This window comes from Aspergillus karnatakaensis (genome assembly GCF_047715665.1).
Source record: "Aspergillus karnatakaensis strain CBS 102800 unplaced genomic scaffold BJY04scaffold_4, whole genome shotgun sequence".
NCBI classification, from domain to species: Eukaryota; Fungi; Ascomycota; class Eurotiomycetes; order Eurotiales; family Aspergillaceae; genus Aspergillus; species Aspergillus karnatakaensis.
The window spans coordinates 583,549-611,203 of NW_027395716.1; the positions used below are offsets into that span (position 1 = coordinate 583,549).

The 27,655-nt window shown below is 51.9% G+C and overlaps 11 protein-coding genes across 11 annotated transcripts; 7 read left to right on the plus strand and 4 right to left on the minus strand.

Moving 5' to 3' along the window:
- Positions 1-153: 153 nt before the first annotated feature.
- On the plus strand, positions 154-1,992 carry BJY04DRAFT_213767 (cytochrome P450; the record flags this gene model as incomplete). The annotated part of the gene is made up of 6 exons (XM_073715020.1): positions 154-345; positions 403-528; positions 588-672; positions 723-791; positions 840-1,454; positions 1,523-1,992. The coding sequence occupies 6 exons, from the start codon at positions 154-156 to the stop codon at positions 1,990-1,992; spliced, it is 1,557 nt and encodes a 518-aa protein (XP_073576049.1).
- A 462-nt stretch (positions 1,993-2,454) lies between these two features.
- BJY04DRAFT_213768 (uncharacterized protein) lies at positions 2,455-3,658 on the minus strand (the record flags this gene model as incomplete). Its single annotated transcript, XM_073715021.1, has 3 exons — positions 2,455-2,502; positions 2,581-3,095; positions 3,166-3,658. The coding sequence occupies 3 exons, from the start codon at positions 3,656-3,658 to the stop codon at positions 2,455-2,457; spliced, it is 1,056 nt and encodes a 351-aa protein (XP_073576050.1).
- A 193-nt stretch (positions 3,659-3,851) lies between these two features.
- On the minus strand, positions 3,852-8,513 carry BJY04DRAFT_99775 (chromatin-binding exonuclease XRN1). Its single transcript, XM_073721448.1, has 2 exons — positions 6,550-8,513; positions 3,852-6,503 (listed from the first exon to the last, which is right to left on the minus strand). Exons 1-2 carry the CDS (start codon positions 8,246-8,248, stop codon positions 3,970-3,972), a joined length of 4,233 nt encoding a protein of 1,410 aa, XP_073576051.1. The 5' UTR covers positions 8,249-8,513; the 3' UTR covers positions 3,852-3,969.
- A 168-nt stretch (positions 8,514-8,681) lies between these two features.
- BJY04DRAFT_178697 (WD repeat RBAP46/RBAP48/MSI1 family protein) lies at positions 8,682-10,841 on the plus strand. Its single transcript, XM_073709780.1, has 6 exons — positions 8,682-8,828; positions 8,881-8,943; positions 8,995-9,100; positions 9,150-9,611; positions 9,659-10,144; positions 10,200-10,841. The coding sequence occupies exons 1-6, from the start codon at positions 8,810-8,812 to the stop codon at positions 10,372-10,374; spliced, it is 1,311 nt and encodes a 436-aa protein (XP_073576052.1). The 5' UTR covers positions 8,682-8,809; the 3' UTR covers positions 10,375-10,841.
- BJY04DRAFT_99785 (uncharacterized protein) lies at positions 10,468-10,908 on the minus strand. Its single transcript, XM_073721449.1, has one exon. It carries the CDS (start codon positions 10,809-10,811, stop codon positions 10,560-10,562), a length of 252 nt encoding a protein of 83 aa, XP_073576053.1. The 5' UTR covers positions 10,812-10,908; the 3' UTR covers positions 10,468-10,559.
- Positions 10,909-12,406, plus strand: BJY04DRAFT_99786 (GTP cyclohydrolase I). The gene is made up of 4 exons (XM_073721450.1): positions 10,909-11,262; positions 11,314-11,447; positions 11,506-11,810; positions 11,859-12,406. Exons 1-4 carry the CDS (start codon positions 11,006-11,008, stop codon positions 12,159-12,161), a joined length of 999 nt encoding a protein of 332 aa, XP_073576054.1. The 5' UTR covers positions 10,909-11,005; the 3' UTR covers positions 12,162-12,406.
- Positions 12,407-13,148: 742 nt separating this feature from the next.
- BJY04DRAFT_213772 (uncharacterized protein) lies at positions 13,149-16,514 on the plus strand (the record flags this gene model as incomplete). Its single annotated transcript, XM_073715022.1, has 1 exon — positions 13,149-16,514. One exon carries the CDS (start codon positions 13,149-13,151, stop codon positions 16,512-16,514), a length of 3,366 nt encoding a protein of 1,121 aa, XP_073576055.1.
- Positions 16,515-17,188: 674 nt separating this feature from the next.
- Positions 17,189-19,173, minus strand: BJY04DRAFT_229349 (cytochrome P450; the record flags this gene model as incomplete). The annotated part of the gene is made up of 5 exons (XM_073719052.1): positions 17,189-17,385; positions 17,473-17,906; positions 17,965-18,104; positions 18,164-18,498; positions 18,555-19,173. The coding sequence occupies 5 exons, from the start codon at positions 19,171-19,173 to the stop codon at positions 17,189-17,191; spliced, it is 1,725 nt and encodes a 574-aa protein (XP_073576056.1).
- Positions 19,174-19,778: 605 nt separating this feature from the next.
- On the plus strand, positions 19,779-21,041 carry BJY04DRAFT_213774 (uncharacterized protein; the record flags this gene model as incomplete). The annotated part of the gene is made up of 5 exons (XM_073715023.1): positions 19,779-19,925; positions 19,973-20,040; positions 20,087-20,135; positions 20,195-20,482; positions 20,559-21,041. The coding sequence occupies 5 exons, from the start codon at positions 19,779-19,781 to the stop codon at positions 21,039-21,041; spliced, it is 1,035 nt and encodes a 344-aa protein (XP_073576057.1).
- A 1,609-nt stretch (positions 21,042-22,650) lies between these two features.
- Positions 22,651-24,459, plus strand: BJY04DRAFT_213775 (uncharacterized protein; the record flags this gene model as incomplete). The annotated part of the gene is made up of 2 exons (XM_073715024.1): positions 22,651-22,801; positions 24,068-24,459. The coding sequence occupies 2 exons, from the start codon at positions 22,651-22,653 to the stop codon at positions 24,457-24,459; spliced, it is 543 nt and encodes a 180-aa protein (XP_073576058.1).
- A 572-nt stretch (positions 24,460-25,031) lies between these two features.
- BJY04DRAFT_178702 (putative protein kinase) lies at positions 25,032-27,636 on the plus strand. The gene is made up of 2 exons (XM_073709781.1): positions 25,032-26,651; positions 26,700-27,636. The coding sequence occupies exons 1-2, from the start codon at positions 25,345-25,347 to the stop codon at positions 26,905-26,907; spliced, it is 1,515 nt and encodes a 504-aa protein (XP_073576059.1). The 5' UTR covers positions 25,032-25,344; the 3' UTR covers positions 26,908-27,636.
- Positions 27,637-27,655: the final 19 nt, after the last annotated feature.

A 27,655-nucleotide genomic window follows, 5' to 3' on the forward strand; every position in this document is an offset into this window, starting at 1 on the left:
CAATTCTCGTCGCACACTTGCTTCTTTCTCTTCTCCATCATCGCACTTCTCTCTCAACACTATTCTGAAAGCCTTTATTGTCAGTCCCTTGTTTGCACATCCAGGTCACCAACAAGTGTCGACCCAGCTGGGTTCGTCCCACCATATCTCAGAATGGCAGCTCTTATTGAGTTGGCTCTTCCCATCCTCTGCATTATCCTTATTGGGTCAAGGTACTTTAACGGTATTGCAAGAGCTCGTCTCGACGTCCCTACTGTGACTTTTGGACGCTTTATCCCAAACTTTATCAACCGTCTCTTGTTTACAGTCGCAGGCCGTTACATCGTCCATAAAGGCTACAAGCAGGTTAGACTCACTTGGTCCGTTCTCTTTCAGTCGAGGGTACTAACATGACTGCCTCAGTACAAAAATGTCCCGTTCCGTATCCTGAAGATTGATGCCGATGTCATTGTACTTCCGGCTAGATACCTTCCTTACATTCGAACCCTCGGCGAGCATCAAATCAGCCTAATCGAGGCTCAGTCGGCAGTCAGTTCTCTTTCAGTTTCACCTCATTTATGTCTGTCTTAATACTGACTATTAGACAGAATGTTTGCGGGGAGTACATCAACATTCTGCTCGGTACCAACCTTCCGTCCATCACCGTGGGCAAAAAACTGACCCCTGCCATGAGTAAGTGACTTCTTCATTTCACATTAGCTTCATCACTGACCTTTCGGTAGACCGACTCATCCCAAGGGTGATTGAAGAACTGGATCATGCCTTCGCCGTTGAAATGCCCCAGTGCAACGGTACGTTCCACCCATCCCAAGTCAAAGGTCATACTAACCGCGTCGCAGACTGGACTGAGATGAAGCTCTATTCCACCATTCTCAAGCTCATCACTAGGTCGACCTCGCGAATCATCGTCGGCAAGACCTTGTGTCGAGATGAGGTATGGCTGAACACTATTACCGAATACAGTGAGCAGCTTGGGATGACCCTTGTCACTCTGCGCCCTCTTCCTCTGTTCCTCCGCCCTTTCGTTGCCTCGGTGCTTCCCAGCGTGAAATACCTCAAGAAGACTCTCGATGACTTGAAGGATCAGCTCTTTGTGCCCATCATCCTCGCACGTCGCGAAGCGGAGGCCAAGAACCCCAACCTCACGAAGCCCGACGATTTCATCCAGTGGATGATGGACACCGCTGACAACGACTTCGACCGGGATCCAGAAAACATCGCCTACGGTGTCATGGCCATCATGGCAATTGCCATTACTCACACAACTACCATGCTTATCACCCAGGGTCTTTACGATCTCATGATGCACCCCGAATACATCGGCCCCCTGAAGCGAGAGATCAAGCAGACGCTCAAGAACGGCTGGGTGAATGCTACTGTTCGCGACTTCACTTCTCAGCGTCTCTTGGATAGCTTCCTGCGTGAGTCTCAGCGTCTGAACCCGAGCAGCGAGTGTAAGGTCCCCCCTTCATCATTTCATCCCATCCCCCCTGTTCACCTACTAACACAATGCGATACGCAGACAACGTGCACCGCACTGCTAAGCAGCCCATTACATTCCCTGATGGCTTTCACCTTCCCGAGGGCACATACTTCGTCTTCGCCAGTGGTCCCCTCTCCATTGACCCTTCCATCGTCCGATCCCCTGAGACGTTCGACGGCTACCGCTGGTGCTATGACCATCTCCAACACGGCCGCGCCTCGAACCGCCCAATCGCGTACCAGTCTCTCGTTACGCTCAACGAGTCCAACCTACACTTCGGTTACGGACGCGAGGCTTGCCCAGGACGATTCTTCGGAGCACATACCGCGAAGGCGCTGCTCAGCCGGCTGCTCGTGGAGTATGAGTTGCAGATCCTCGACGAAGAGTGGTTTAGCAAGTACCTTAGCGATGGAATTCCTGTTCGGCCCTGGAACATAAGGAACGGGGAGCACATCATGCCGAACCCCTTCACCAAAGTGATGATCAGGAAGACCGGTGAGAGGATCTAACTCATTATGTTCCGGTGCTATGTTGGCTTTGTGGGATTTCGTTCTGGAGTTGATCTGATCTTGTCTTGAATAAGTTACGGGTGAGACACGATGGTTATGATGTGACGCTGATGATCAGACGACTTCAACGATGAACGATGTGATGGAATGAAATGGAATGAGAGGTCTGCACAGTGTACTATCTACTTTCGGGATTTTGTTTTTCTTTACGAATATTCGCCTTTGGATTAATCTGTGCTAGCAAAAAATGGTTGAGACAGGGAAATTGCAACTAACAGTGCGAGTCGGGATGGATGGTTTCTTATGTTCTAGGAATATTATGGGATGGATGTACTTAGTGGAATCAATGCAGATAATCTCCTCTCTACCTCGCTGTCTTCCTCCCTTCTCTCTTTAATCTCTCCCCTTTCCACTCTCAACCCATCCCACCCTGACCTCCTCGTAATAAGATTCAATCCCCCATCACAGAATAGCAACCGCATTCGGCGGACTCGCAACACCCCCAGGAACCTATCCACCACACACCACAATCAGCACGACCCCATCAACCCAAATCAAACCAAAACGAAAAGAAAAGACCTCACGAACCTTCAAAGGTACACTAGCCAAAAAAAAACTCCACCTCCCCCTCTCCCTACACTTTTCACCCAACTTCTCCAAATCAAAATACTCCCCAATCGGCATCCCCCAGCCACTCAAACACCACTGATGCAGCGTCTCCTCCGGCTTTACACCCTCTCTCACCAACGGCGCAGGCTCAAAACTCGGGCTATCACTCGCAATAGCCGCGAACTGGTTCTCCCAGAGCCAGCGCAGCGTGTTCTCGCCGTTCTCGACGCCCGCGAAGTCCGGCATTGGTCGGGCTGCGAGGTCGGCTTCCTGCGCTGATGAGAGGGCGTTGTAGGCTTCTGTGAAGCCGGTGCGGACGAAGAGGATGTCGCCGGGCCGTGGGGTGGTGGAGGTTTCGGTGAGGATGGTGAGGAGAGTGGAGAGCGGGATTGTGGATGTTGTGAAGGGGGTTAGGGGCATTGAGTGTTTTTGCGCGTAGGAGGCGTAGTCGATTAGGATGCCGCGGCCGATTATACCGCCGGAGTTGGCCCATGCTATGGGTGGTTTTGTTAGTATCGGCGTAGCCATAGATGAGATGAAGTGTGGATGGATTTGGGAGCAGACCGTCTATCCCGAGAACCCGCGACGACTTCAAGTCATCCAGCGTATGGCCGTTGAAGTAGCATCCGTGTGTTTGGTTCCCTGTTATAGGTAGAGCCCTGTTGTCAGCGCTGTATACCTCTTCACCTTTTTCTCTGTTTCCATCCGCGCCCAGATAGGAAAGCAAATTACCATAATGCCGAAACCCATCCCACTGCGTACTCGTCTGCGTATTGAAGGTCAAGACATCATCATTAACGACCCTCGGCGCCTTGTTGATAAGTTCGTGCTTGAACGGCTTGCGGCCAAAGCTCGGATGTGAGAGGCGGTCCAGTGGAAGATCAAGTGAGATCCTGATCCCCTCACGGATTTCCTCAGAAGCGGCTTTGGCGATCAGTTCCGGGGTGAGCAGGTTGAGCATTCCTAGTTCGTTGTTCGGGCCGAAGAGACCCCAGGCGTTGCCTGGAGGGCCATTGGGGTCGAGGGTCAGGTTTTCGAAGGGGATTTGAGGGGGCATGGTGGTGTGGATTTCACGTTATGGGGGTTAGATGGTAAAAGAGGCGTAGGGAGGGAGTTATGGGTGAATGGAGTATATATAGCCGTTAAGGATGCTGCGCGGATATTTATCCTGAAGCTTGAATCATGGATGTCGGAGGATGGCCGGTGGAATGCGGGGAAAGGCGGGGGGTGACTGACTATCGAGTTCATTGGGATAGACCTGGTTCTATACTACTAAATGATCGTAGGTACACGATTCATATCCTACTATACAGGATACAATAGACTATAGCAGTCCCTCACCCAAAAATCTTGCAAAGAGCGTCAAGTTCAAGCACTTCCTGTAGGAGCACCAACGCCTCTTCCGCGGTTGCCTCCCCGACCTCTATACCCGGCTCCTCGATCGCCGCCACGACCGTTGCCGCGCCCTCGCCCTCTTCCACCGCGTGAGTTCAGCCCGTTAGGCGGAGGAACCTGAGAGTAGTTCTTTGGCCGGAAGTTGGGGTTGTTCTGGATAATGCCTGCATCCGGATCGGTGTTCTCGACCGAGACGTAACCGCCTCCTCCACGTGCTAGAACTCCACGACCTCGACCGCGACCTCCACGTGCACCATTCGCATCAGTGTGCTGTCCCCGGTTACCGTTCATATGCGGTCGGAAGGGCAAGGAAGTGGTGCCGTTTTGGAAGCCTTGTCCACGTCCACCTCTTGCGGCACCAAACACGGCACCACGGAACGAACCTCTAAGGGGTGGCGGAGTGGGAGCATCTGTCAGCCCCTCGCCGTTAGGGCCCATAGGCGCCCCGTAGCCTGCCGTAGTCCAGGGAGTCGGTTGAGATTGCTGCTTCTGATTGACTCCTGCCCTAGTGCTGGTGAGCAGTTGTCGGTATGAGAGATTGAGTACGGATGATGCAAGGACAGTTTGTCCGCGGAAAGGTGAGCATCGATCTCCAAGAGTGGTGCCACTCATGAAGGCGACATCAAAGACGATATCAAGCAATATAGCCCGTGGCGTACGTGTGAGCCCAACAACGGTTCCACGGGTGGCGATGGGCACTTTTCCGGAGTCCTGAGCGTATACGACACGGTCTCCGAGCTTAAAAGTCTGATTACCAAGCCGGTGCTCGACATCAGAAGGCCGGAGAAGAGCGCTTCGGGGAACATTACGTATTTGCTTCACATCCAGATCCGGTTGACTTCTCGACAGTTCGTCGGCATCCCCTTCAATGGCCTTGACAACATCCGAATCAAGCTGCTCGGCCTCTAAAGGAACCCTCTCGAAATTCTTTGATTCAATTTCCTTGAGCCAAGTCTTGATTTCATTGATCTTATCGAGCGCAACTTCTGCTGGATAAAAGTCGGTAGGCGAATACCTATCATTCCGAGGATTGCGCTGGATACCAGCGATGAACTCAGGAAAATTGATCATGTACTGCTGCAGAAGACCAACAGCCCTGGCGCTGAACTCCCACCCAGATTCGCCGCGACGAGAATAGCCAAGAACCTTTTGCTTCCTGGCTTCGAACTTCAGATTCAGACCGAGGTTAACGCGCTGACCCTCGACATCCACAGAGAACGAGGAGGTAATCTTGGCCAACACCAATGGGTTCAAACGCAAATTTCGTGCGATGGCATATGATGGCATGTAAGGGCAAAGAGCCTCTGCATTCTTGGCACGCTCCCTTCCAAACTCGGGTTCTTTACCCTTACTAGAAGCGATAAATCCGTTGACTTTGCCATCGATATGCCCAGAGATGTGGACTGGGCTACCGTATTTGTAATCGCCCAGGAAGAAAGCTCGCGAGCCCTCTGGAAACTCTTGTTCAATTGGGAGTGCATCTCGCTCAATGAATCGTTCATCAGGATTGATTACCTCGTCCACAACGAGCTGCAAGGCGTAGTCTGTCTCCTGGCCGGGGATGTCGGCAAACTCTTTGATTGTTGAGCCTTCGTCGGTCTTGATCAAGCCCTTGAGAAGCTGAACGTGTACTATAGCCTCGACTGGGCCAATGATGGTTCCGAGTCTCCTGCTATAGATACCTTCAATCTTGTCTGCCTTCTTTTTCCACTGCTCGATCTGAACATCGGAGTGTGGAGTGGCAAGAGGATGCTGTTCTCCCTCGGGAAGAGTGTAATCAAACAACTCATCGGAAACGGAGTTGACTAATGCTTCCTGTAGGAATGGGTAGCCCACGAAAACTCGTTGGCCAAGTTTTGACTTTGCCAATTCTGCGCTCGATCGACTTCCTGGATCTAAAACCGTGATCACCATGCTCTCATTGCGGCTTTCTTGTTGGAAGACGCAAACGCCGTGGAACCCAAGCTGACCGACATGAGGCAATGTCTTCAAACTAGGGAAACCAGCGAGAGCTGACGCTCCTAGATGCACGCCTTCCACGAGACCAACATATGGTTCCAAGCCCTCCATTGTAGGCAAGTCGAAAACGTTCTGTATACAGTGGCAATTAGGAATGTCGGGGAAGACGCCGGGGAATGACGACGGATAGGTGTACTCTGCTTCGCTGGAGTAGGTGAACTTGAGACTAACACCGTAGCCGTTGCGTGCTTTTTCATCTGGTGTTAGAAGATGATCTCTCGTGGCAAGGGCGTCGAGAAGGCGGCGCTCGTCAATAAAGGGAATCTTCACGACTGCTTCCCATTCCATCTTCTTCCCGTTCATGTCCAGTTCAAAGTCACGCGGGTAGAAGTCAATGATTGGTGATTCCGGCGATGTCATCAAATCGCGATATGCCGCGGGCACAATCTGTTTACTGCGATCGGGAAGCACACCCATAAGCTGGTCATAAGGCCTGAATGGTCTCCCGAGCCGGAAGTTCATGTCGGCTTTCAAGCCCTTTTTGACATCTAAAGCATGTTAGAGACTATTATACCAAGAAGCTTGTATACATACCTGAAATCATTGGGGCGTAATGTGAGTTAAAGAACCATGGCCAGGATGCAATGCCCCGGTAATAGTAGAACAGAACCCATTGCAGGCCTTGTACGTAGTTCTCCGTGAGATTTCGCATCTCTTCATGATTGTCCAAGCCCCAGCCAAACTTTTCCATATAGTATTTGTCTTTCCAATCCTGGAATTTCTCTTCGTATTTCTTCAAAGCAGCAGCCTGGGCTTCCTCGGGGGAGAGCTCCTGAACTTTGGCGTTCTCATACTTACGAATGATGCGCTGAACTGCCATTGAGGCTTCTTCGTCTTCTTCCTCTTCGCTGTCGTCATCGTCGCTGGGCGGGAATTGAACTCGAATGAATCGGTCTCCATCGTCGTTCGAGACAGTAGTCCAGGGCAGCCGGAGGTCACCAGCGAGTTGTTCCACAAACTTACGGTCCCTAGCTGGGAGCGTGGGTGGGAAGTCAAGGGGTTTCGAGTCCGCCGCCTTTCCAGGTCGGTTGAGGACGTATTTCTTAACCGTCTTGAGAATCTTCTTCTGATCGGGTGTGACCGTGAACGCCTTGGGTTTTTTATCAATCTCCGCACCGTCCTCAGCACCCTCTTGCTTGGCACGAATCCAAGCTGCATCTGAGTATTCGACCTCAAAGAAGCGATACTCGACGTGGCTCAACCCATCAAGCAGCATACCAAGCCTTTCGAGGTTGATAGTACCTTGCTCGTTGATGTAGCCACCCATTTTTGGTAAAACCTCCTTGTAGACCTTGAACATCAGGGACAGTGCGCCTTCGTTGATGTGGAGGTTGGGAAGGTTGGGTAAAAAGTCGTTTCCAACAAAGAAAGCCATGAGAATAAAATCGTCAATCACACGTTCGAACTCATAAGGAAAGTTGATGATTCCTTCTTGTTCTAGTTCTTGAAACTCCACCTCCAGATACTCTCTGACCATGCACAAATGTAAAAGGTAAAAGTTCTGGTGCTCCAACTCCTTGGGCTTCTTCTGCACTTGGCGACCGAACGTCACCTCCTCACGGAGAAGACAGAAATGAGGGTCGTGGCTAAGCAGACCCAACATGATCAAATCGGCGTCAAGACCATACAAACAGTGGCGAACATTCGGATCGTAACCAGGCTGCGCTTTCGCGTGCCGGATGTACTCCATGATCTTATGTTCACCTTCTCCGGGTACTTCATGGCCTGAAAGTACAATGTCCACTCCCTGCCAGTCCTTGTCTTCGGAGATCTTCTTGCTGATGAAATATTTCAATTGCTCGGTAAGCTTCGCCATGAACTCGGTGCCGGGAGTGATGCAATTGCTGTCGAAAGGATCCTCCTTGGGCATCTCAACCCCTTGAGCTATCGCTTTCTCCTTAGCCGTCTCAGCATCCAGCGCTGTCCGGAATCGTCTCGCGCGCTGTTGGTTCATTTTGGCACGCGGTGCGACACCGTCTACCGCCATGAAAAACAGTTTCTTCGGCTTGATCTTGCCATACAAGTGTTCGATATAGTTGAAAATGGCTATAAACATCTTATCCTCGGTCATTCGGAAGGTTGGCGAGTCACTGTCTTTGTGTGTACAGTTATGAATGATGCCGTTCATGTCAAGATATAGGTTGTCAAACTCGGGTATACGGTTCTCTGCAATCAGCATGGAGATCGCAGGATACCGCTCGCTGAGCCAGCGAAAGAACTTGGGGACACCCATAGTGAATCAAGGTAGAATGTCTGAGGTCGTAACAAAAAGCGCAACGAACAGGAGAAAACCAGTGGTGTATCGTAGCCGTCGTAGTCGTCGTCAGAAGCAAGCTTCGCGGCGAGCTCTTCGCTGAGATAAAGGACCAAAGGGAATGATCAGAATACTCAGAGAACGTGAGATAATAATACACAAAAGGAACGGTGCTTATAAGCAACACAAATAAAGGAGAACGTCAAAAGAAAAGGTGTAGATGACTCGAGGGAGCTGTAGGAACGATGATTCACTTGAGGTGGCGGAGACCGAGCACTCGGCTTCGAGAGCCTCAGGGCGGAAGCCCATTTCGGCCTAGCGCTGCCAAGTAATGTGGCTCCCGAATAGGCTTAACGCGACGGCGCCCATTAACGCGGTGCCAACGAGACTGTCGCGTTTCTTCGTGCAAAGAAAGCTCCCCGTCCACCTCCAGAGCTCTGCGATCCTGCGTCAATCGCTGTCCTCAACCTCACTCGCTCTTCTCTCGTTCGAATATATCTGATCAATTTCTCACCCTTGCTCATCGCCAGTCAACAAATCATGGAGTCCTATGACGACGGTGCGGTTTTCTTCCTAGCTTTGCGCGGAGTCGACTCTAACTTTGCTCATAGGATTCATTGAGGAGCAGGAGGAACAGGAGGAGGAACGCACCGAGGAGAAGATCATCAACGAGGGTACATACTTTTGTTTATTTCGTACTCTAAATCTGACTAATAGCATGCCAGAATATAAAACATGGAAGAAGAACGCTCCTTTCCTTTACGACATGATCCTCAGCACAGCGCTAGAGTGGCCGACTCTCACAACACAGTGGCTACCCGACAAGCAAGAGTATGCTCAATCGCCTCGCGAACGAGACTCTTTATCTAACATGCTGCAGAGTTCCAGACAAGCCGTATTCCACCCACCGTCTTCTCCTCGGCACTCACACCTCCAGCGACGCACAAAATTACCTTCAGATCGCCCATGTGCAATTACCGAACCCCAATGCCCCCAACCCCGATGATTATGATGATGAGCGAGGAGAAATCGGCGGCTATGGCGGTAGCTCGAAGAAGGCTCCTATGGAGATCAAGTTCAATATTGTGCAGAAGATCGATCACAAGGGCGAAGTCAACAAGGCTCGTTACCAACCACAGAACCCCAATATCATTGCCACCATGTGCACGGATGGAAGAGTCATGGTTTGGGATCGCTCGAAACACCCCAGTCTTCCAACGGGAACAGTCAATCCTCAAATGGAGTTGCTTGGTCACACGCGAGAGGGTTTCGGTCTCAGTTGGAGCCCTCACAGCACCGGTCACCTTGCTACAGGTAGCGAAGACAAGACCGTGCGTCTCTGGTAAGCGTAGCAATCTAGTCTTCCCTGAAGCCGTCTAACACCAGCAGGGATATGACCACATACACCAAGGGCAACAAGGCGCTCAAGCCCGTTCGAACCTACACTCACCACTCCTCTATTGTCAATGATGTTCAATACCACCCCCTTCATTCCTCCCTTATCGGAACCGTGTCAGACGACATCACTCTCCAAATCCTCGACACGCGTGTGGCGGAGACCACTCGTGCCGCAGCATCAGCCGAAGGCCAGCACCGCGACGCCATCAACGCAATTGCTTTCAACCCCGCCGCCGAAACTGTTCTAGCTACTGGATCTGCTGATAAAACCATTGGTCTATGGGATCTACGTAACCTCAAGACCAAGTTGCACACACTTGAAAACCACGCCGACTCTGTCACATCGATTTCATGGCATCCATTTGAAGAAGCTGTCTTGGCGAGTGCAAGCTACGATCGCAAGATCATGTTCTGGGACTTGAGCCGGGCCGGCGAAGAACAGACCCCTGATGATGCACAGGATGGACCACCTGAGCTGTAAGTTCTATCTGGCGTACCACACTATCTCTTCCCCGCTAACATTTTTACTTAGTCTATTCATGCACGGTGGTCATACCAACCGAATCTCGGACTTCAGCTGGAACCTCAACGACCCCTGGGTACTCTGTTCTGCCGCGGAGGACAATCTCCTGCAGGTGTGGAAGGTCGCCGATGCGATTGTCGGCAAGGACATGGAGGACGTGCCGACGGAGGAGTTGGAGCCTTAATTTAGCGTTCACTATGTTCAGCATGTTTTACGGAGCATGAGTTGAGAAAGAGGAATATCTATCGCCATCACACTTTCCACCTTGTACTTCTGTGTCCATTCCAAACATCGCTTGTGGAGAGCATCTTAAGACAAAATATCACGATCTTAGTAATTTCGATGACCACGTTAAACAAATATATATAGTTAGCAGACAGAACAGGCCTTGACAGTAGGGCGTGTACAACACTCCACCCACCGAGCATCCAATGACTCGCTGAGTAGAAATATACTTAGCACCGTTAGCCTAAGCATGCAGAAGCACATCATATTCCTGCAAGCACCGCATGGCGAAGGAGAGCACAGTGAGTGGTGTGGTTGCAGGCGGTGAGCAGCAGACCATGCAATGACAACCCCAAGCGGCGTGATCGGAGGGGTTCGAGGCCGTTGAACCGTCATAGCGCCGTTTTCCCCCCGCTACTCTGCCAAAATTTATTTTTCGACATTCCTCATTGTCTCCAAATTATTATGTTCTGGATCTGCATATAAAAGCTCTGTCTTTGTTATTCTCTTTTGAATTGTTCCAGAAACATCATCTCGCCAGTCTCCGTCAATCCCACCTTCCCCGCCTCACCCCCGCTCGATAGATAGCTATGGGTTCCGGATCTCCTCCTCCCCCAGGCCCCAAGCCAAAGGCCATCCCCCCTCACCTCCTGAACGGCAGCTCTCCTCTTCACTCACCCGTTGCTTCGCGGGATGCTCGTGAACGAGAGAGCTTGAACACTTCCATTCGATCTTCTTTTGCCCCTCGCGTTCCTGTGGAGTTCGACCTGCCTGAGTCGGAGCAGTCGCACTCCGGCGAACATGCCAGCAGCTATGACAGCCCCCGTCGCAATTCGCTACAAACCAAGTAAGTCTCTGGACCCTGTTCGCAACACCTAGAAACTAATAATGGAAATAGGCCCTCATTAAATGACCCCGCGCGCGACCCCAGAGACGAAGCCGGCTCCCTGACTCCGCCCGCAACCGTCAGCCGGCCAACTAGCCCCTACACCTTGACCCCGGCGATCGACTTTGATGGTCTTAGCTGGCCCTGTAAGTACGACCAACAACCGCGATCTCAACTAGATTGCTGACGTGTACTCGCTATTAGGCCCCGGAACTCGCGCACGACTGGAGTCGACCCCAGAAGAAAACGAGGAGCGCATCAAGAAGCTATCGGGAGCTGTACGGACTATTCTCGAATGCCTCGGAGAAGACCCTGAGAGGGAGGGACTCCGAGAAACGCCTGATCGGTATGCGAAGGCCATGCTTTACTTCACCAAAGGCTATGAAGAGAACGTGAGGGATCTTGTCAACGGCGCCGTCTTCCACGAGGATCACGACGAGTTGGTTATTGTGAAGGATATTGACGTGTTCTCGCTGTGTGAGCATCACATGGTGCCATTTACTGGAAAGGTATATTCCAAGCCGAAGCATCTTGAGTCACACTAAGAGAATCCACAGATGCACATCGGCTACATCCCTGATCGCCGTGTCCTCGGTCTATCTAAACTCGCCCGTCTGGCAGAGATGTTCTCCCGCCGACTACAAGTACAAGAGCGTCTCACCAAGCAAGTCGCCCTCGCAATCTCTGAAGTCCTGAAGCCTCGAGGTGTCGGCGTCGTCATGGAGTCTTCCCACCTTTGCATGGTTATGCGCGGAGTCCAGAAGACCAGCAGCACTACCACCACAAGCTGTATGCTTGGGTGCATGCGATCGAGCGCAAAGACCAGGGAGGAGTTCTTGACTCTTCTCAACAGAAAATAAACAAAACTTGTGTATTCGACGCGTTTTGAGCATTTACGTCTCGTTTTAACAGTGGACGGTATTCATTCAAGGTTCTGGAGTTTTGGCGGTTACCTCTCAACAGGTTCTTGGGCAGGCTTGGTGTTTCTCCTTCGATATTCCATTGAATTGAGGCGACTCAGTGCTTCGCACGCTCTCGTTACTCTCTGTTTTTGTTTTCTCTCTTTACACATATTATGACTCGCATAGACTAACCCACGAGCGCCTATGACGGCAAAAAGCATACCGCATATGAGACAGTATCCTACTAGAGGATACATTGTCCGACCTTAATGGGAGAAAGATTCAACCTTTCCTCTCTGACACCCAGCGGAAAATGCTCCTGAGGAGCAGAGAAGTTTTGTTTCAACAGTTTCAACTCACCTCTTGTGTTGTACAATCTCAATTGAATCTGCATGTACACTTATGACTACAAAACTAAACCTTCAACAGCCTTTTGAGAATCTAATCCATGAGCTATTCTTTCTATCTGATCCAATGGAGAGATGTCACTGAGTGCCAAGTTTGTTGTCCACAAGCACTGTTACTTTGTGTTTCCCGTGGAGTGGCTAGGTACAGTAAGAGAGGGGAGGGTGCAGTGTGCAAATATATGACTCCTTCTTTGCAGGTGAACAAGACATTTTGCGTGATTTGTCTTCTGTTGACTCTCCAAGGCAGCCCAGGTACTATTTCTACGCGATTTTGTGTTTCTGTCGTCTCTCACTTCCCACCTCTCACCTTCACCCACTCTCACTCACACAACCTCGCCATCACCATTCTCTCCTTTCTTCTTGAGTGTCGCGTGTTTTGCCGTTATTAGGGCACATAATACCACATCTCTCTATCCATTCTTGTTCTATCTCCTGTCTACTCTACTGTTCTGCTACCTTTCTCTTTGCTTGTTGACGTCCCAGCTTGATGTCTCGTCCCAACTCTCGCGAATTAGACGTGGCTAAATCCCTAGTCAACATGGCAACCAAAGAGGAGAACCAGGAGCAGGCTCTGGCTCAAACCATTGTTGCTGCTAGCTCTAACGCTGGTACTGACACTGGTGCTGGTGCTGGTCAAGCCTTACCCACCACCACCAGCAGTAACACCGAGAACAACAACAGTAACCGAACCACCACCGCTGTCACCACAACTGCCGCTGCCTCTCGTCCCCGCCGCGGATCGAGACTAAATCCTGAAACTGCAAGTGCACTCGCAAGCATCAATGCAAATGCATACGGCTACGCTCCTCGTCTCCCACCTCGTCGTCAAATCCGCCCAGCTCTGGCTGAGTTTCCTGCCCCTCCTGGAGGAAACATTGCCCTGCAGGAGCATTTGATCCGCCAGCAGCTTATTGCGGGGATCTCCCCTGAGAATATTATACCACTGCCCCAGCACAGGGCTCAGTACCGGGGTCAGAACCAGCATCAGGCTCAGACACGGGCTGAAATTCCTGCTCCGGCTCAGGTCCCGCCTCTAACCCAGACCCAGACCTATGAGCAGCCTCAAGGTCAAGGTTTAAGACAGGTTCAGGGTCAGCACCAACGCCCTCAACAGGATACTGGTAGCCACGTCCAGAATGCTTTCTTCCGCCCTCATGCCCCTGCTCGGGTTGAGACCCAGCATTGGCGCCCTGGTAGATTCCCGCATGGCCCTCGACGAGTCTCTGATGTGCTAGGTATGCCTGTGCCGTCGAAGGGGCCCCAGGGAAGCTCCAAAGTACTCCATATTTCCAACAACGGGATTACCATTCCACACATCCCTCCCGCAACCTTTATCCCTCGCACTCGTTATCCTGAGGTGAAAAACGACAACCAAGGCCAGAGCGAGAACGGCCAGGCTCAGGCGAACCACGCAAATGCCGATGCCACTCCTCGTTATGGTCAATACCTGACTGTTCCCGGCGACGGCCCTCCCCCGCGCCAGTTGGCTCTCGAGCAGCGTGAGAATCCATTTCCTGCCCTTCTCGCGGCTCATCCCCCTGCATATTTGCCTCCTGGTCTTGCCACCACTGATGGCAGGTCACACTATGCTGGAGCGCATCCTTTTGATTACAACCGCTATCATGGGGGCCATCCGGTTTCGAACGAGAGGGGTGCCCCCGAGACTGACTATGAACTGCCACGTTACGAACAGCAGGACTTTATTCCTGTGGCTCAACCGGGCCCGAATGAGTACTACCCTGGTCCCCCTCCTGATTTTCCTGAGCACTATGGTCAGAACTTTCATCCGAATGGGCAGCGCTTTCCGGTATCTATGGAGAGATTTCCTTGGGTTCCTGTCGAGGAGACTGATGCTATTGTCTGTACCCCTGAGGAACCTACTCATGCTACTCCGAACCCTGCCCAGACTACTCCGGATCTTACTCATGCTTCTTTTCCGGATCTTTCTGAGGTATCTCTTCCCGACCTTACTCAAGTTCCTCCTCAAGACTATCTTGAGCTTCCTAGTCAAGTTGTTTCTGAGAATGCTACTCTGGTTCCTCCTCAGGAGGTCTCTCAGGCTCCTCACCAAGACTTTCTCCAGATTCCTCATGAGGAGGTTCTTCAGAACGGGTTTCAGGACTCTACTCAGGGTCCTCATCCTCCGTACGGGCCTTATGCTCCAGGGGATCCTACTGTGGGTGCTGCTTTAGTTCGGACTGGCGAAGATGTGAATGAGATCCAGATGTTGCGTTGGAATTCGCCTCGCCACGCTGCGTCTATTGCACCCGAGATTCTTCCTCTCCTAGCAGCTGATAACACTGGCTTGCCCATGAAGCAAGAACCAGTCTCCATCGCCGAGAATGGCAAGAAATTGCAGGATGCTATCAACGTGGCTCTTGACCGTATTCATTCCCAGGGCACAATTGGCCATCCCTCTGAGTCCCTCGAGGGTGTCCAACGCAACCGCTCACAAGACACTATCGATTACCCTCTTGAGCCCCTCCAGGCTGTCAACAGCAATCACTCGCAGAGCACTATTGATATGCCCCTTGAGCCCCTCAATCCTGCCGACTCCGGTCATTTGCAGAAAACCACCGGCATGCCAATTCAGCCTTTTGAGAGCGACGCTCACACTCATCCTCAGCGCACCGATAGCACGCTCCTCCAGCCTCTCGAGCCGGTCCAGAGCAGCCGTTCACAACCCGCAATCAGCATGCCCCTGAAGCCCATCGAGCCCGACCCCTCCCAAGCCACAACCCCCACCAACCTAAACATCCTCCACGCCCTTCTCGCACACCCCGAGCTCTTCGTCCTCATAACCGAACACCTCTGCCCGCACGCCCTCATCTCCCTCTGGCGCACCTCCAGGACTCTCCGCACCTCCATGATCCAGCACCTCCCGCGCATCATCAAACTCCAAACCACCCACCGCTACCACCTCACCTCCACCCTCTTCCCCTGGCGCTGCTACTCAAAGCTCTGGTTCCGGCGCTTCGCAGACCAAACCGACATCCACGTCGACCGGTACCGCTCACTCGGCAAATCCTTCCCCATAACTCCCGACTCCAAAATAATCGCCTACACAGCCTCCCTCCGCTGGCTACAGATGCTGCAACACCGCACCGACACAATCAATAGCATCCTCGTGGTCCTGAAATCCTCCAACATGGGTTTCCCCGCTCGCTTCAAAGCCTCAATCCTGAAAATCTGGTTCCTAATGGATATCCCAGATAGTACCCGTCGGATGTGGACAATCCAGAACCCAAACCTCTGGACAGACCTCGATATCTTCATGGCCTCGTTCTTCGTCGTGCGGATCGACATGTTCACTAAACACTACTGCGGCACCACAGGCTCAGGCACAAACCGAAAACTTATCTTCGCCCAACCCTCCCTAACCTTCTGTCTGCACGTCCTAGCCCGCCACATCCCAACCAACGAAACATCCTACAAAGCCGCTCTAACCCGCTGGCGCTACCTTCCCAGCCCCGTTGACTTTGCTATTGGAGTACCGCTCTTCGGCGTGCCGCTGGACCAGGCCGGCTCGTTGCAATTCGAGGGTTACGGTCAGGCAAACAAGAACGGGAATATTGCTGCTCGACTGATCAGGCCCGATGAGCTGGTTCTCAGAGAGCTTGTGAGGCGCGGGCTGGATGTGAATGTGATGTATCAGCGGATCTTCATGTATGCGGCGGCGGCGGAGTTTAGGGGGTGTGAGAGGCCTGGGGCGATGTGGGATCGGGAGGTTAGGAGGATGGTTGTGGGGGATGGTAATAATGTGAATGGTGCGAATCATGGTGAGGGTGAGGATGTGGGTGAAGGTGAAGATGAAGGTGAAGGTGGAGGGAATGCAAACCATGTGAATCTTCACGGGCTTTTTGTGGTTGATGTTTGGAAGGGCGAAGCAGGGGGGTTATCCTAAGCTTGACCTGTGTTGATCTGGAAGAAGTGAAATTGGGTGGAATTGCAGGCTATCTGATGTTGTTTAGGATTAGTCAGTTATCGGACCTTGATCTTGATCTTGAGGACATAGTTTGTTGGCCTAAACTTTTTGTGGTGGTGGTTTGAAAGTGGAAGTCTTGATGGCGGACTGGTGTCAACCCTAGGTGAAGGGAACTTGTTGGGACTCCCACAGCTGATGGTCTCTGGTAGATTGTCAGACAGGACTATGGAGTCGCACACTGTTAGGAACTGGAATAGCCGTCTAATATGATAATTGTCAGAGTAGAGTCGCTTCCAAGTAAGCTTTTAGAAATCTTGAGTCTTGTCATTTGTCTTCGACGGTAAGCCCTAACTTGGCGGCGACCTCTAACGTTAAACCTTAAGTAAAGATGGATAGATGCCCAGCGGCGTTTTCCTTTCAAAGCGCAGCAACAATCACTATACGGCGCGTGTAAATGCTATGGTTTGCAAGATATAGTATAGTCCAGCCAGTACTCAATAGTATACTGACCTGCAATACCTTTGCCGAAGCTGAAGCCGACAACAGTATCGGTCTATCAATTCAACATTCCCAGCTCATCAATCATCATGATAGCATGGCCTGAAGATCTCGGAAGCATATAGACTTTTCCTCCACCCAAAGTCGACTCTACTCTACGCTCTCTCCTCCCTCTCCTTGAATACCAACTGCAACGGCCCAACAGTATACGTAAATGTGTCCTTCGCTCCTTGATCAAACTCCACCCCCGTTTCGCCCTCCGCAAAGCCAAGATCAAACTCAAGCGCTACTCTTGCGATAACGCTGCGCATCTCCATAAGCGCAAACTGTTTCCCGACGCAGCCGTAGCGGCCTTCAATTGCATATCACAAGGTTAGTGTCGGTCGCAATTCATCCCAGCCCGGTTAAAGGCAACAAAGTTCAAAAGCCACGAACGCACCTATTTGAAACGGAAAGAACGCTTCTTCCTTCTTCACTAGCTCCCCCTTCCTATCTAGCCATCTTTCCGGAATGAAGTCGTTTCCGGATGGGAACCAACGCTCATCGCGCTGAATGACGTGCTGCGGGATAACGACGATTGTGTCGCCGGGAATATAGACTTCGTCTACTTGCAGGCCCGAGGGGGGTGTTTGCCGGGGTTGGCCGCTGGGCACGGCGGGTTTGAGGCGCAGGGTTTCGGTGATGATGGCTTCGAGGTAGGGGAGGCGACGGAGGGTTTCGTTGGTGAATTCTGGGACTGGCGCTGTCGCAGGTGTTTGAATTAGGCTATGTTTGGGGAAGGTGGCGTCGAGCTCAGCTTGAAGGGCCTTGTAGACGGAGGGGTGTTTGGCGAGGTAGTAGAATGCGTTTGCGAGGGCTACGCCGGTTGTGTCGCTGTTCACTGGTCAGACTAGTGCCTTTCTATATATCGTTATTATTAAAGAGGCTCTACCTTCCGGTGATGATCATCAGTCGGCCATCTTCGTTGAGGGCTTGGTCGCCCGGCGGTGCAGACTGGTCTTTTTCTTCGGCGGCTTTGAGTAGCCAGGAGACGACGTCCTGCGGGACTTTCGTCTCTGAGGCATTCCATTCCTTGCGGACTCTGTGTCAGTGTGGCTTCGGCTAGGGAAGACTCGTTCGTGATTTCTTACCTCCTTTTTCTCCGCGATACGATCCTGACAGTACGTCATGAACTGGCCGTAGTCGCCAACCAAGCCCTGGATGGCGCCTAGGATGGTCAAGATCCAAGGGACTGGTTTGAGGACTCCAAGAAACAGCATCTGCCCATGTAGCTCCTTAATCGCAGCATGTTCCGTAGCCTCCTCAAGCTGGCGAAAGTCCTTGGAAAATCCAACTAGACCCATAACGTCAAAAGCAAGATACATGGTCCATTGGGAGATGTTAAGGGGCTGTCCAATGCGAGCGCGGATCTGGGAGACAAGGACGTTTACCTTGTGCTGTAAGCGGGGTTCGTAAGTAGCCAAAGCTGTGAGCAGGTCCAATTAGTTCCGCAGATAGAGGATGGGAAGATATAACTCCCACCTTTCATGCTAAACCCGCGGTCCCATGCCCTTCGCCTACGACGATGCACACCTGGGTCTCGCGTCGAGTTGAGCGAGATCAAAGTCTTGTCATCCGAAACATGACTGTACCAGGTCGGCTTGGTGCAGGGTGACTGCGGACCGCAGAATGCATGGACAGCGGAAGGGCGATTGATCGAGAGCTCCCGCGGGCCGGTGCGAACAAAGTCGCCGTATTTGTGGTGTAGCTCTTCGAGGTCAACGTGGTATTGCGTGCGCTCTAGCGAGCGTATCATTATCGAAAGCCGGGTCAATTTAGCCAGAAGTGGGCCGGGGAAACGACGCAGACGGTGGAAGAAGGCTCTGTAGAGTAGAGTGCTCGCTGTGAGGCCCAAGTTGAATGAGAATGAGGCCAGCAGTGTGCTGGCTGTCGCACGTAGCCATCCGGACGAGAAGAACACAATGTAGAAACACCACAATCCCGACGCAGCTACTAAGTAAACTCCTAGTAAGAATCGAAGTCTGTTATCGACCTCAATTGTACGAATACTCTGTTGGACGCCTATCCCTAGAACGACAAAGGTGCAGAAGATTTGAGAGAGTGCGGGGCCAAGCAATGCTGCGAGGGTCATCAATGCCATCCCGCCAACTGACGAGTTGTTGTGAACCGTACTTTTTCATCGGTTTCATCTGCGACCAGGGGGGACGCAGTCAGTTTTATCCCACCTCGGAATTCCATCGCTGGCGCTTGCTAACAATCTTAGCAATCGGCGCTAAGATTGAATCAGCAATGCACATCGCATGGCAGTTGACTGGGTCACTACTGGCGTATGGTATGGGTGAAGTTCCGTGGACTCGGGGAGGGTACGAGCCGTGCCAGCCCCGGCAGCCCACTGGCAGCGCCGATCCATTCGATTTGAGACGCCTGTGATAGGTCTGTTAGATCGTATGGCTTGGAGCGATGGATTCTGTTGGAGATAAGTCTCTACCTTGATGGAGTTCGCCGGAGATTGCGGTTGGACGAGCGTCTACCGGTGCTAGTCTCTTGCTTGTTCGGTCTAGCGTAGGAGCTCTATTCCTCGGAACGCTGCCGCTGTTGAAGCAAAAGGAGTCGCTGAGGTAGATTCCTGTGAATCCTGTCACTGAGAAATTTCTCTCAGTTGGACCCAAGGGTGATGTTATTCTTAAATGATGGCTAGACCGCGTTGCGAACTTCCCCAGACTGTGGCGGACATTTCACTCCAGGATGTTCGAGACACTGCAGCCGACTGCCTATGCGGTGTCCTTCATCTTTTTTACACTGGCTTCAGTGACAACCGTCCTGCGTGTGTACTCTCGGAAATGCATTATCAAAAGCTTCGGCGCGGATGATTGGTGGATGGTGATGGTCTTCGTAAGTCCTGCCCTGTGAAGCCCTATTGGACGCAATGATGCCAACAGTGGTCGAAGATTTGCAATACAGCCCAACAAGTGCACTTTTGTCTCTTTCTCAGCTATGGTGGTGGACTGTATGTCCCAACTTCCTTTCTTCGTGTCTGTCTACTGACTCCTTAGACACATCGAGCAAGTGACAGATCCTAATGACATAGCCACACTACTCAAAGTGCGTTACTCTTGCAACACCTCGCAATCTCCACAACGTGATAAGCATGTCTGACTTAGGCTGTATTCCGACGTGTACAGCTTCTCTTCGCCGAAGAAATCCTCTATATATGGATGCAATTCATTATCAAACAAGCATTCCTGATATTCTACCTGCGCCTCGCCAGCAAAACCTCATTCACCTACAGTGTATACGCAACAATGGTCCTCAACTTCCTCGTCACAGTCGCAATCTGGCTGCTCTACTGCCTACAGTGCCGCCCACTCGCAGCCTTCTGGAACGCCGCAGCGTATCCGGATGCAACGTGCCTCGACACTGCAGTCACTTACTACGTCCCTGTTTCGCTGGTGCGTGTTTCTACCCACATGCATGTATTGCCGTACAAGCACGGACCCCTTACTAACAACTGATGTCCTTCCCTAGAACATAACAACCGACTTCATCATCCTCCTCCTCCCCATCCGCCCCCTCTGGTCCATCCAAGCAACCCTCACGCGCCGCCTCGGCGTAATCGCCGTTGTCTCGGTAGGCGGCGTGGCTGTGATAGTCTCCTGCTTGCGAATAATCGTTTTACACGAATTCGCTTCCAATCCGGATTTCACATACATCCTCGGCAAGATGGTAGTGATCTCGGCGGTTGAGTTGAATGTGGCCATTATGGCCGCCAATGCGCCCTCTCTCAAAGCCGTCTGGCTGAAGCACGTCACTGGGTCGTTGGGGAGCTATTTGTCGTCTTCTGTGCGTTTGTCTTCGTTGGCGAAGAATAACAGTAAGGGACAGCGGGTGGCGCAAGAGCCCGTGGTTATTTGGCAGAGGGTTGGGGTAAAGGGTGCGAAGGATCGTACTCTGCCGGATTCGTCGTCAATGAATAACTTAGTGGAGCCGTGGGAGAGTAGGGATACGTGAGATCTGGGACGGGAGATAAAATACGAAGTAAGATGTGTCAGATATATAAACTGCAGCTCAGTGGTGCTTCTGAAAAAAAAGGATGAATCGATTGTTCACTTGAAAAGTGTTGAAAGCCAAAGATTGCAGGCTATACTGCCCCTCCCGGTATATATATATATATATAAGAAAGCGTTGAGTAGCTTTTTGACTGTGGCCCGGGGGCCTTTAAGGTTAGGATAGCGAGGCCGCCCGTGTTTATGGTGTCGTACTATAAGCCCTAACCTAGCATTTTACTTCCCGGTTTGAACAATAAACACAGAAATAGGATAGATATACCACGAAAGAGATTATGGTTTATGCCAAAGTAAACAAGACAAGGTAGAAAAGTCAGTCATTCAGTCAAGCATCCACTATGAAGGTAGAAGCGACCCTGTAGTCCTCCGAACGGTAACTACCAGGACCATGGTTGGTCCGAGACAACGATGTGATGTAGATGGCCCCCAAGGCCTCGTTCACATGACGGACTGTCTATATTGGAAAGGCGCCCGAAAAGCTTCATCAAACCACATAGTAGGCTCTGTTTCAAATGCTCAGTGCCCTCCCATATTGTACCTAGGTAGATTCTGAAACTCAGTTTCAGCCAATGAGAAGCTTTGATGATTATGTACTCTGGTGAAGTCACGTGAGAGGGTGTTCTGCCAGGACTTCTGGGGTGGAAACTTCGACCTGTCATCAAGCTCCCACCCACGTATGCGGCCACCACTGCGAATCCATCCACTACTGTCCTGAACGCGATAGTGCTGCATCATGCTCATTTGAGACTCAAGTAATCTATCTGTTCATCTTGCGGAGAGTCCAGGTTTGTCCCTGGTTCCTGTGTTTGAGTTGGTGTTTTCAAGGTGATCGATTCCCGCCCCCACCGCCTTGCTTGCACCCACCTTGGACTTCAGCTTTCGTGTCACCGTTGGCTGCGTCGATGCGTGTGGTCGACCCTAAAATGAGTCTGATACAATACATGGATGAACATTTCCCCTTCATTCGCAAACGAGATGTGGTCTATGAAACGCAACATGAAGGTTCTGAGTCGCTTATCAAGGGCTCTGAATTCCCCCCACCTGTTGACTTGGTACGTGTACCACTGAGATCTAACTCCTACGGCAGCTCATGAGATATCGCGACTGCGGTGGTTTCCAACTTCGCTATGGCGATGCAACCAGTGTTTCTTGGAGTTATTGCTCCCTGGATTCTAGAAGGGCAACGGGATTAATTCAGGGGTCTCTTCACCAGGGGCCCATTAATGCGTCGCATACACTGTCTGCTTTTGTCTATCAAACAATCCCGTCAGAATATTCATGAGGCTCATGCTTGGCTGTTTCTTGTTGGAAAAAGCAAGCCACCTAACTTCACTTATCGACTCTGGGTTATCAGCCTTGTCTTGCCCCTGCTTGCGCTCCGTCAGGGGAACGGAATCTACCCTACCTCTAAGCTGGCATGCCACAGGGTGCATTTGGGCCTAACGACACGGCTAATGATCCTTGCTGTCCCTATTCGATTCCGACAATAACAACGGGCAATGGGCAGATCATTGTACAGCAGCTATTACCGCCCGTGGGCCCCAGCCACAACCATGCGCGCATTCAACTGCTCGCTTCCGGGCACTCGGCTCGACTCCAGTTATCTGTTTTACTATGCGTATGTAGACTGGCTTTCTGGCGGAAGCCTAGCAAGGTCTTTTCTTGCGCCAAGACTCATCGAAATTGCTCCATTGAGTACATTTGGTATGAGATTGGGTGGTCATGTTGGGCTTCATCCGAGCAAACATTGGAAGCGGCATTTTCGGGAGACGATCAACAAGCTGCAGATTTTCGTGAACGGGCGAAAAGCGGGAGGAAGGACAAGATAGTCGACCGAAACTCAGCCAAGAGTCCAGGTACACACTCGAGATATGAGTCAAGCTTATCGCTGCTCATAGAAGCCGCGGCCAGTACTCATTCGATACTCACTTCCGCAGCAACTCGAGTTGTGGGTTACCATTGGGTGCACGCCTGCTTTACCAGTGGAAGCGTTGATCGCTTGGTGAGTAGACTAACGTGCATCACAGCCAGGCTTGAGCCATATTTTCGTAGTAAGAGGCTAAGAGCCGCACCGAGGTGGATGAACAAGCAGACAGAGTTCGCTTGGACTTAATTCCGGCGCTCTTGTAAATGTGTCTGTCAGGCGGATGGCTTGTGTTTCGTATGCCAATTATTACTCAGTAGAAGAGAGACGCTCAGGCGGTGTCTACGTCTGCTAGGTGCTGCTAACTCTCAGGTGCGTACCCTTTCCCACTTTTTGGCGATCTGATCTCACCTCCAGTGATGGTTCTTTGGCTTGGTTTGGTTTGGTTAACAGTATCCTGTCCTCACCTCCAGACTCCAGAACCGAAACCCTCCAACCTCGGAAAAACCGCCGGTCCGCCAACCCAGATCCCAGAAAGACTTCAACACGGCCAACACGCTCGACGATCGAAAGTAAACCAGCACCGCCGTTAAATCCCCCATTTCCCTGTGGCAATCAGTGAATGTCACTCCTTCACTAGCAGAGAACCTTTTGTCGTCGCGTCACTTCCCGAACTGTCCGTTTTTCAATCAGATGCAGCAAAACGCGAAGATCACTTGGCCGGGATCCGTACGAGTCCAGTTCTTCTGAAAGGCCAACGAAGAAGCCCTGGTAATCAGGTCGGCCGCAAGCACCATCGCCGCCGAGGATCCTATCACGACAGGGGGAGGGATAGATATCGCGACCGAGTTTTTTACTGTCGACCTGAAGAGGGCCGCTTCAACCGTCCGTCACGGTCGCCGCCACCGCGTTCTTTCCCCGACCTAGACAGCAAACCTCACCATCGCGAAGGGTTTACTAGGTATCCCCGTTACCCGCGCATCACCGAGCCCGTCACACCGGGAAGTGCGCTCTAGTCACAAATCCGATCATTTACATTCTTCAGAGCTTATCGACGATCAAGGTCCTACCGTTCAAATGAGGGCAGCTGACAAGGACCACCGCAGAGAGGACTCTCCGTCCGCCCCTCCATCGAAACGGAAAAGGACACGCAGTCCATCCCCTGGCGGTTTTCGAAACCGGCCACCGACCCATCCTCGAGGCGCACTTCCAAGACGCGGCCACGATTTCGATCGAAGCCATCCACATGGCGGGAGACGAGGGCCTCCACCACCAGCTCGCGGCAGACCCAACCGAAGACCATCGCCGCCTCGACGTGGAAGGGATCGACGAAACAACGAGGGTGGCCGGCGGGACTCATCTCGTCCGCGACACTCTAGGTCTCCTGGTTGGGAGGGAAAGCCGCCTTCGCATCCGAAGAGGCGCCCGCACAGCCCTGACGATGCCGATCGCGGGTTTCCCCATCGTCCTCCTTCACGTCACTCGGCTGGAACGCTAGACTCCGGCCCGTCTGCATTTTCGCGTCGGGGCTCAAAAGGAGACGCCGTTACGCATCAGCCAGCAGACCGCAGGTTCAGGTCTCCTTCCCCATCTCGCTCAAGCCATGTTAAAGATTCGGGTCGCGCACCTGGAGATATCGCGGAACCTGGTGCACGTCTTCCGCAAAGGCGGCGGCAATCAAGATCACCAGTGAACTCCCACCATGGATCAACACGTTCGAACTCGCCCCATTCTGCGCGGACTGGAAAGAGTGGACAACCTTCACATCACGGTCAGCACAGGTACGTATCTCCCTCCATAACTTGTGTCCATTCGTCATGTGTCTAATGATTGATACAGTGCGAAGCAAAACAACATTTTTGCTGAAGACTCGCCGAGTAACTACTCCCATAGCCGACCTCCCTCGTCTCACAATGTCGGGTCAACCTCCTATCGGGATGGACCACAGAAGTATCGTGAATCTCAACAGGATCGTCGCTTCTCCACAGCCATACCTACTGGTCCGCGGGCTCTCAACAATGGTCGCTTCAAGAGTCCCCAGCGGGACGCCCTCGACTCGCGAAGTAGAGCTGCTCCCCCTAGTCCACCTCCACAAGGGCCACCTGCAGAAACCCCTCCTCCCCCCCCTCCTACAGAGCCGCGGTCGCATCGAGAAGCGTATCAGAGAAACTCTGCGCACCAAACGGCAATTCGAGACTCACGACCCGGAGACGAGTCGTCGAAACATGATTCCACTACAGGGCCAACCCAGGCAGCACAATCGGATACGCATCCATCGGACACGTCTGCTACCCCAAATAAAGGCGGCAAGATTAGCTTTGCCTTCAAGGCCAAAACCGGACCACCAACAGCTCCCAAGCCTGTACCTGACTTGGCTCAACGAATGCTAGCCCGTGAGCCTCCACCGCGAGCCGCTGAACCCCCACGCAATAGGATGCCACCTGCACCACCTCCAAGATTCAAGCCTGAGCCACGTTTTGACCGTCCAGACCGCGATCGGGATCGAGATCGCCATCGAGATAGGGATCGAAACAGAGGGAGGAATGACCGGAGGGATTACCGGGATCCACGCAATTTCCGTGACCCGAGAGATTCTCGTGATACTCGTAGAGACGATCGTCGGCCTGATCCCCGCAACGACAAAAGGAGGAACGAGCGGCCGCAAGATATTCGATCCGAACGCCGCCATGATCGCTCCCCGGAACCCGCCAAGCGGCCCAAGATCATGCTTCGACCAAAGCCACGTCCTACTATATCCGAAGAGTTCGCGAAATCAGATTCTGTTTATTTCCGGAAACCTGGAAACGAATCTGTTATTGGTGCAGGCACGTATGGCAAGGTGTTCAAAGCCATCCATGTCTACACGCAAAGGAAGGTTGCGTTGAAGAAAATCCGAATGGAGGGTGAAAAGGACGGATTCCCAGTGACCGCGGTTCGAGAGATCAAGCTGCTTCAGCACCTACGCAACCACACCGTGGTGAGTTTGCTTGAAGTAATGGTGGAAAGGAACGAGTGTTTCATGGTTTTCGAATATCTATCGTACGATCTCACGGGTCTAATCAACCACCCAAAATTTACTCTCACAGCCGCCCACAAGAAGGATCTTGCAAAACAGATGTTTGAGGGGTTGCATTATCTGCACCACCGAGGAGTTCTGCATCGAGATATCAAGGCGGCCAACATTTTGATCAGCAACCAAGGTCAACTGAAATATGCCGACTTCGGTCTGGCACGGTTCTTTTCGAAGAGTCGTCAACTCGATTATACAAATCGTGTTATCACCATCTGGTACCGCCCTCCAGAACTATTGCTAGGCGAAACAAGATATGGGCCCGCTGTCGACGTATGGAGTGCAGCTTGCGTTTACGTTGAAATGTTCACGAAGAAAGCTGTCTTTCCAGGTGAAGGAGGAGAGATCAGCCAACTGGACAAGCTCTATCATACTCTGGGAACACCAACTAGAGCTGAGTGGCCAGACATCGTCGAGATGCCGTGGTTTGAGCTCATGCGCCCAACAGAGCGAAAGAAGAGGCTATTTGAAGATGTTTATCGTGATACCCTGTCCCCAGCTGCATTAGACATGATCTCTCAAGTCTTCCGTTACGATCCAGCCAAGCGTCTCACAGCCGAAGAAGTTCTTGCTCATCCCTATTTCCATTCCGAAGAACCAAGCCCTCAACAGCCGATTGAGTAAGTGCTCACATCTATTCAAAGGCGCATTCGTACTGACTTTTGCAGACTGGAGAACATCGAAGGCGACTGGCATGAGTTTGAATCCAAGGCACTTCGGAAGGAGCGGGACAGGGAAGCCCGGCGTGCGGAGTACCAGAAGGATAAGGAGAAGAGAAAGACGATCACTTCAACGCAGGATGAACGGGACAGCAAGCGTGTCAAGCAAGATACGACAGACGGGTTGACGCCGTCAGTGCCTGCGGTTGAGCAATAATAGGGGTCTGTGGCCCGGATATAGGAATGCATCTTTAGAACATTTTAGCTATCTAAAGATACTTATTGGTCGTGATGACAGCTACGGCTGACAACGACATTTAATGCACTTGATACAACCTTGCACATTACCCTAAGCTTGCGCCAGCAGCAGATGGTCGGTGGTAGCAATAACCATAATAGACTTCTCGTCACTCGGATCCTCCGTAAAAGACGTTTCGTAGGTACCTGGGTCTACACGGACAACGTCAGTGACCTTGTCATCCCCAGCAAGCTTTTTTTCAGACGTGGCACGGCAGCGCTCTCTCAGATAATGCCATTGTACCTCAAGCTCTACCAGCAAACAAGGCCAGAGGTCTCACAAGCGGTTGAGTACATCGGATTACCAGAGTATGTTGTATCATACATATTCATCATGGAAGAACAGTGGTGCACGAACAGGAATGGTCGGACGCACCATTTAGGAGTCTACGGCAGCAATGCATGGGTACTGCATATCAGGCAGAGCCAAGGAGCTGTTCCTATACGAGAGAAGCGTAATAAACAATGCAGAGCGACAGATGAGACTGTCCCGTCAATCAGGTCATCACCGCATCATGGAGCTGGAGAGCCCTCGTGATGATGGTTTTAGATGCGGGTTTTTTTCTCGACACACTCATCGGAATCGCTGGAGCAGTGTGGAAAGAAGCCGCTGACAGCGATGATTTGAGTTGGTGGTCTTGGGTTTTGTGGAAAGAAAAGAAAAAGAA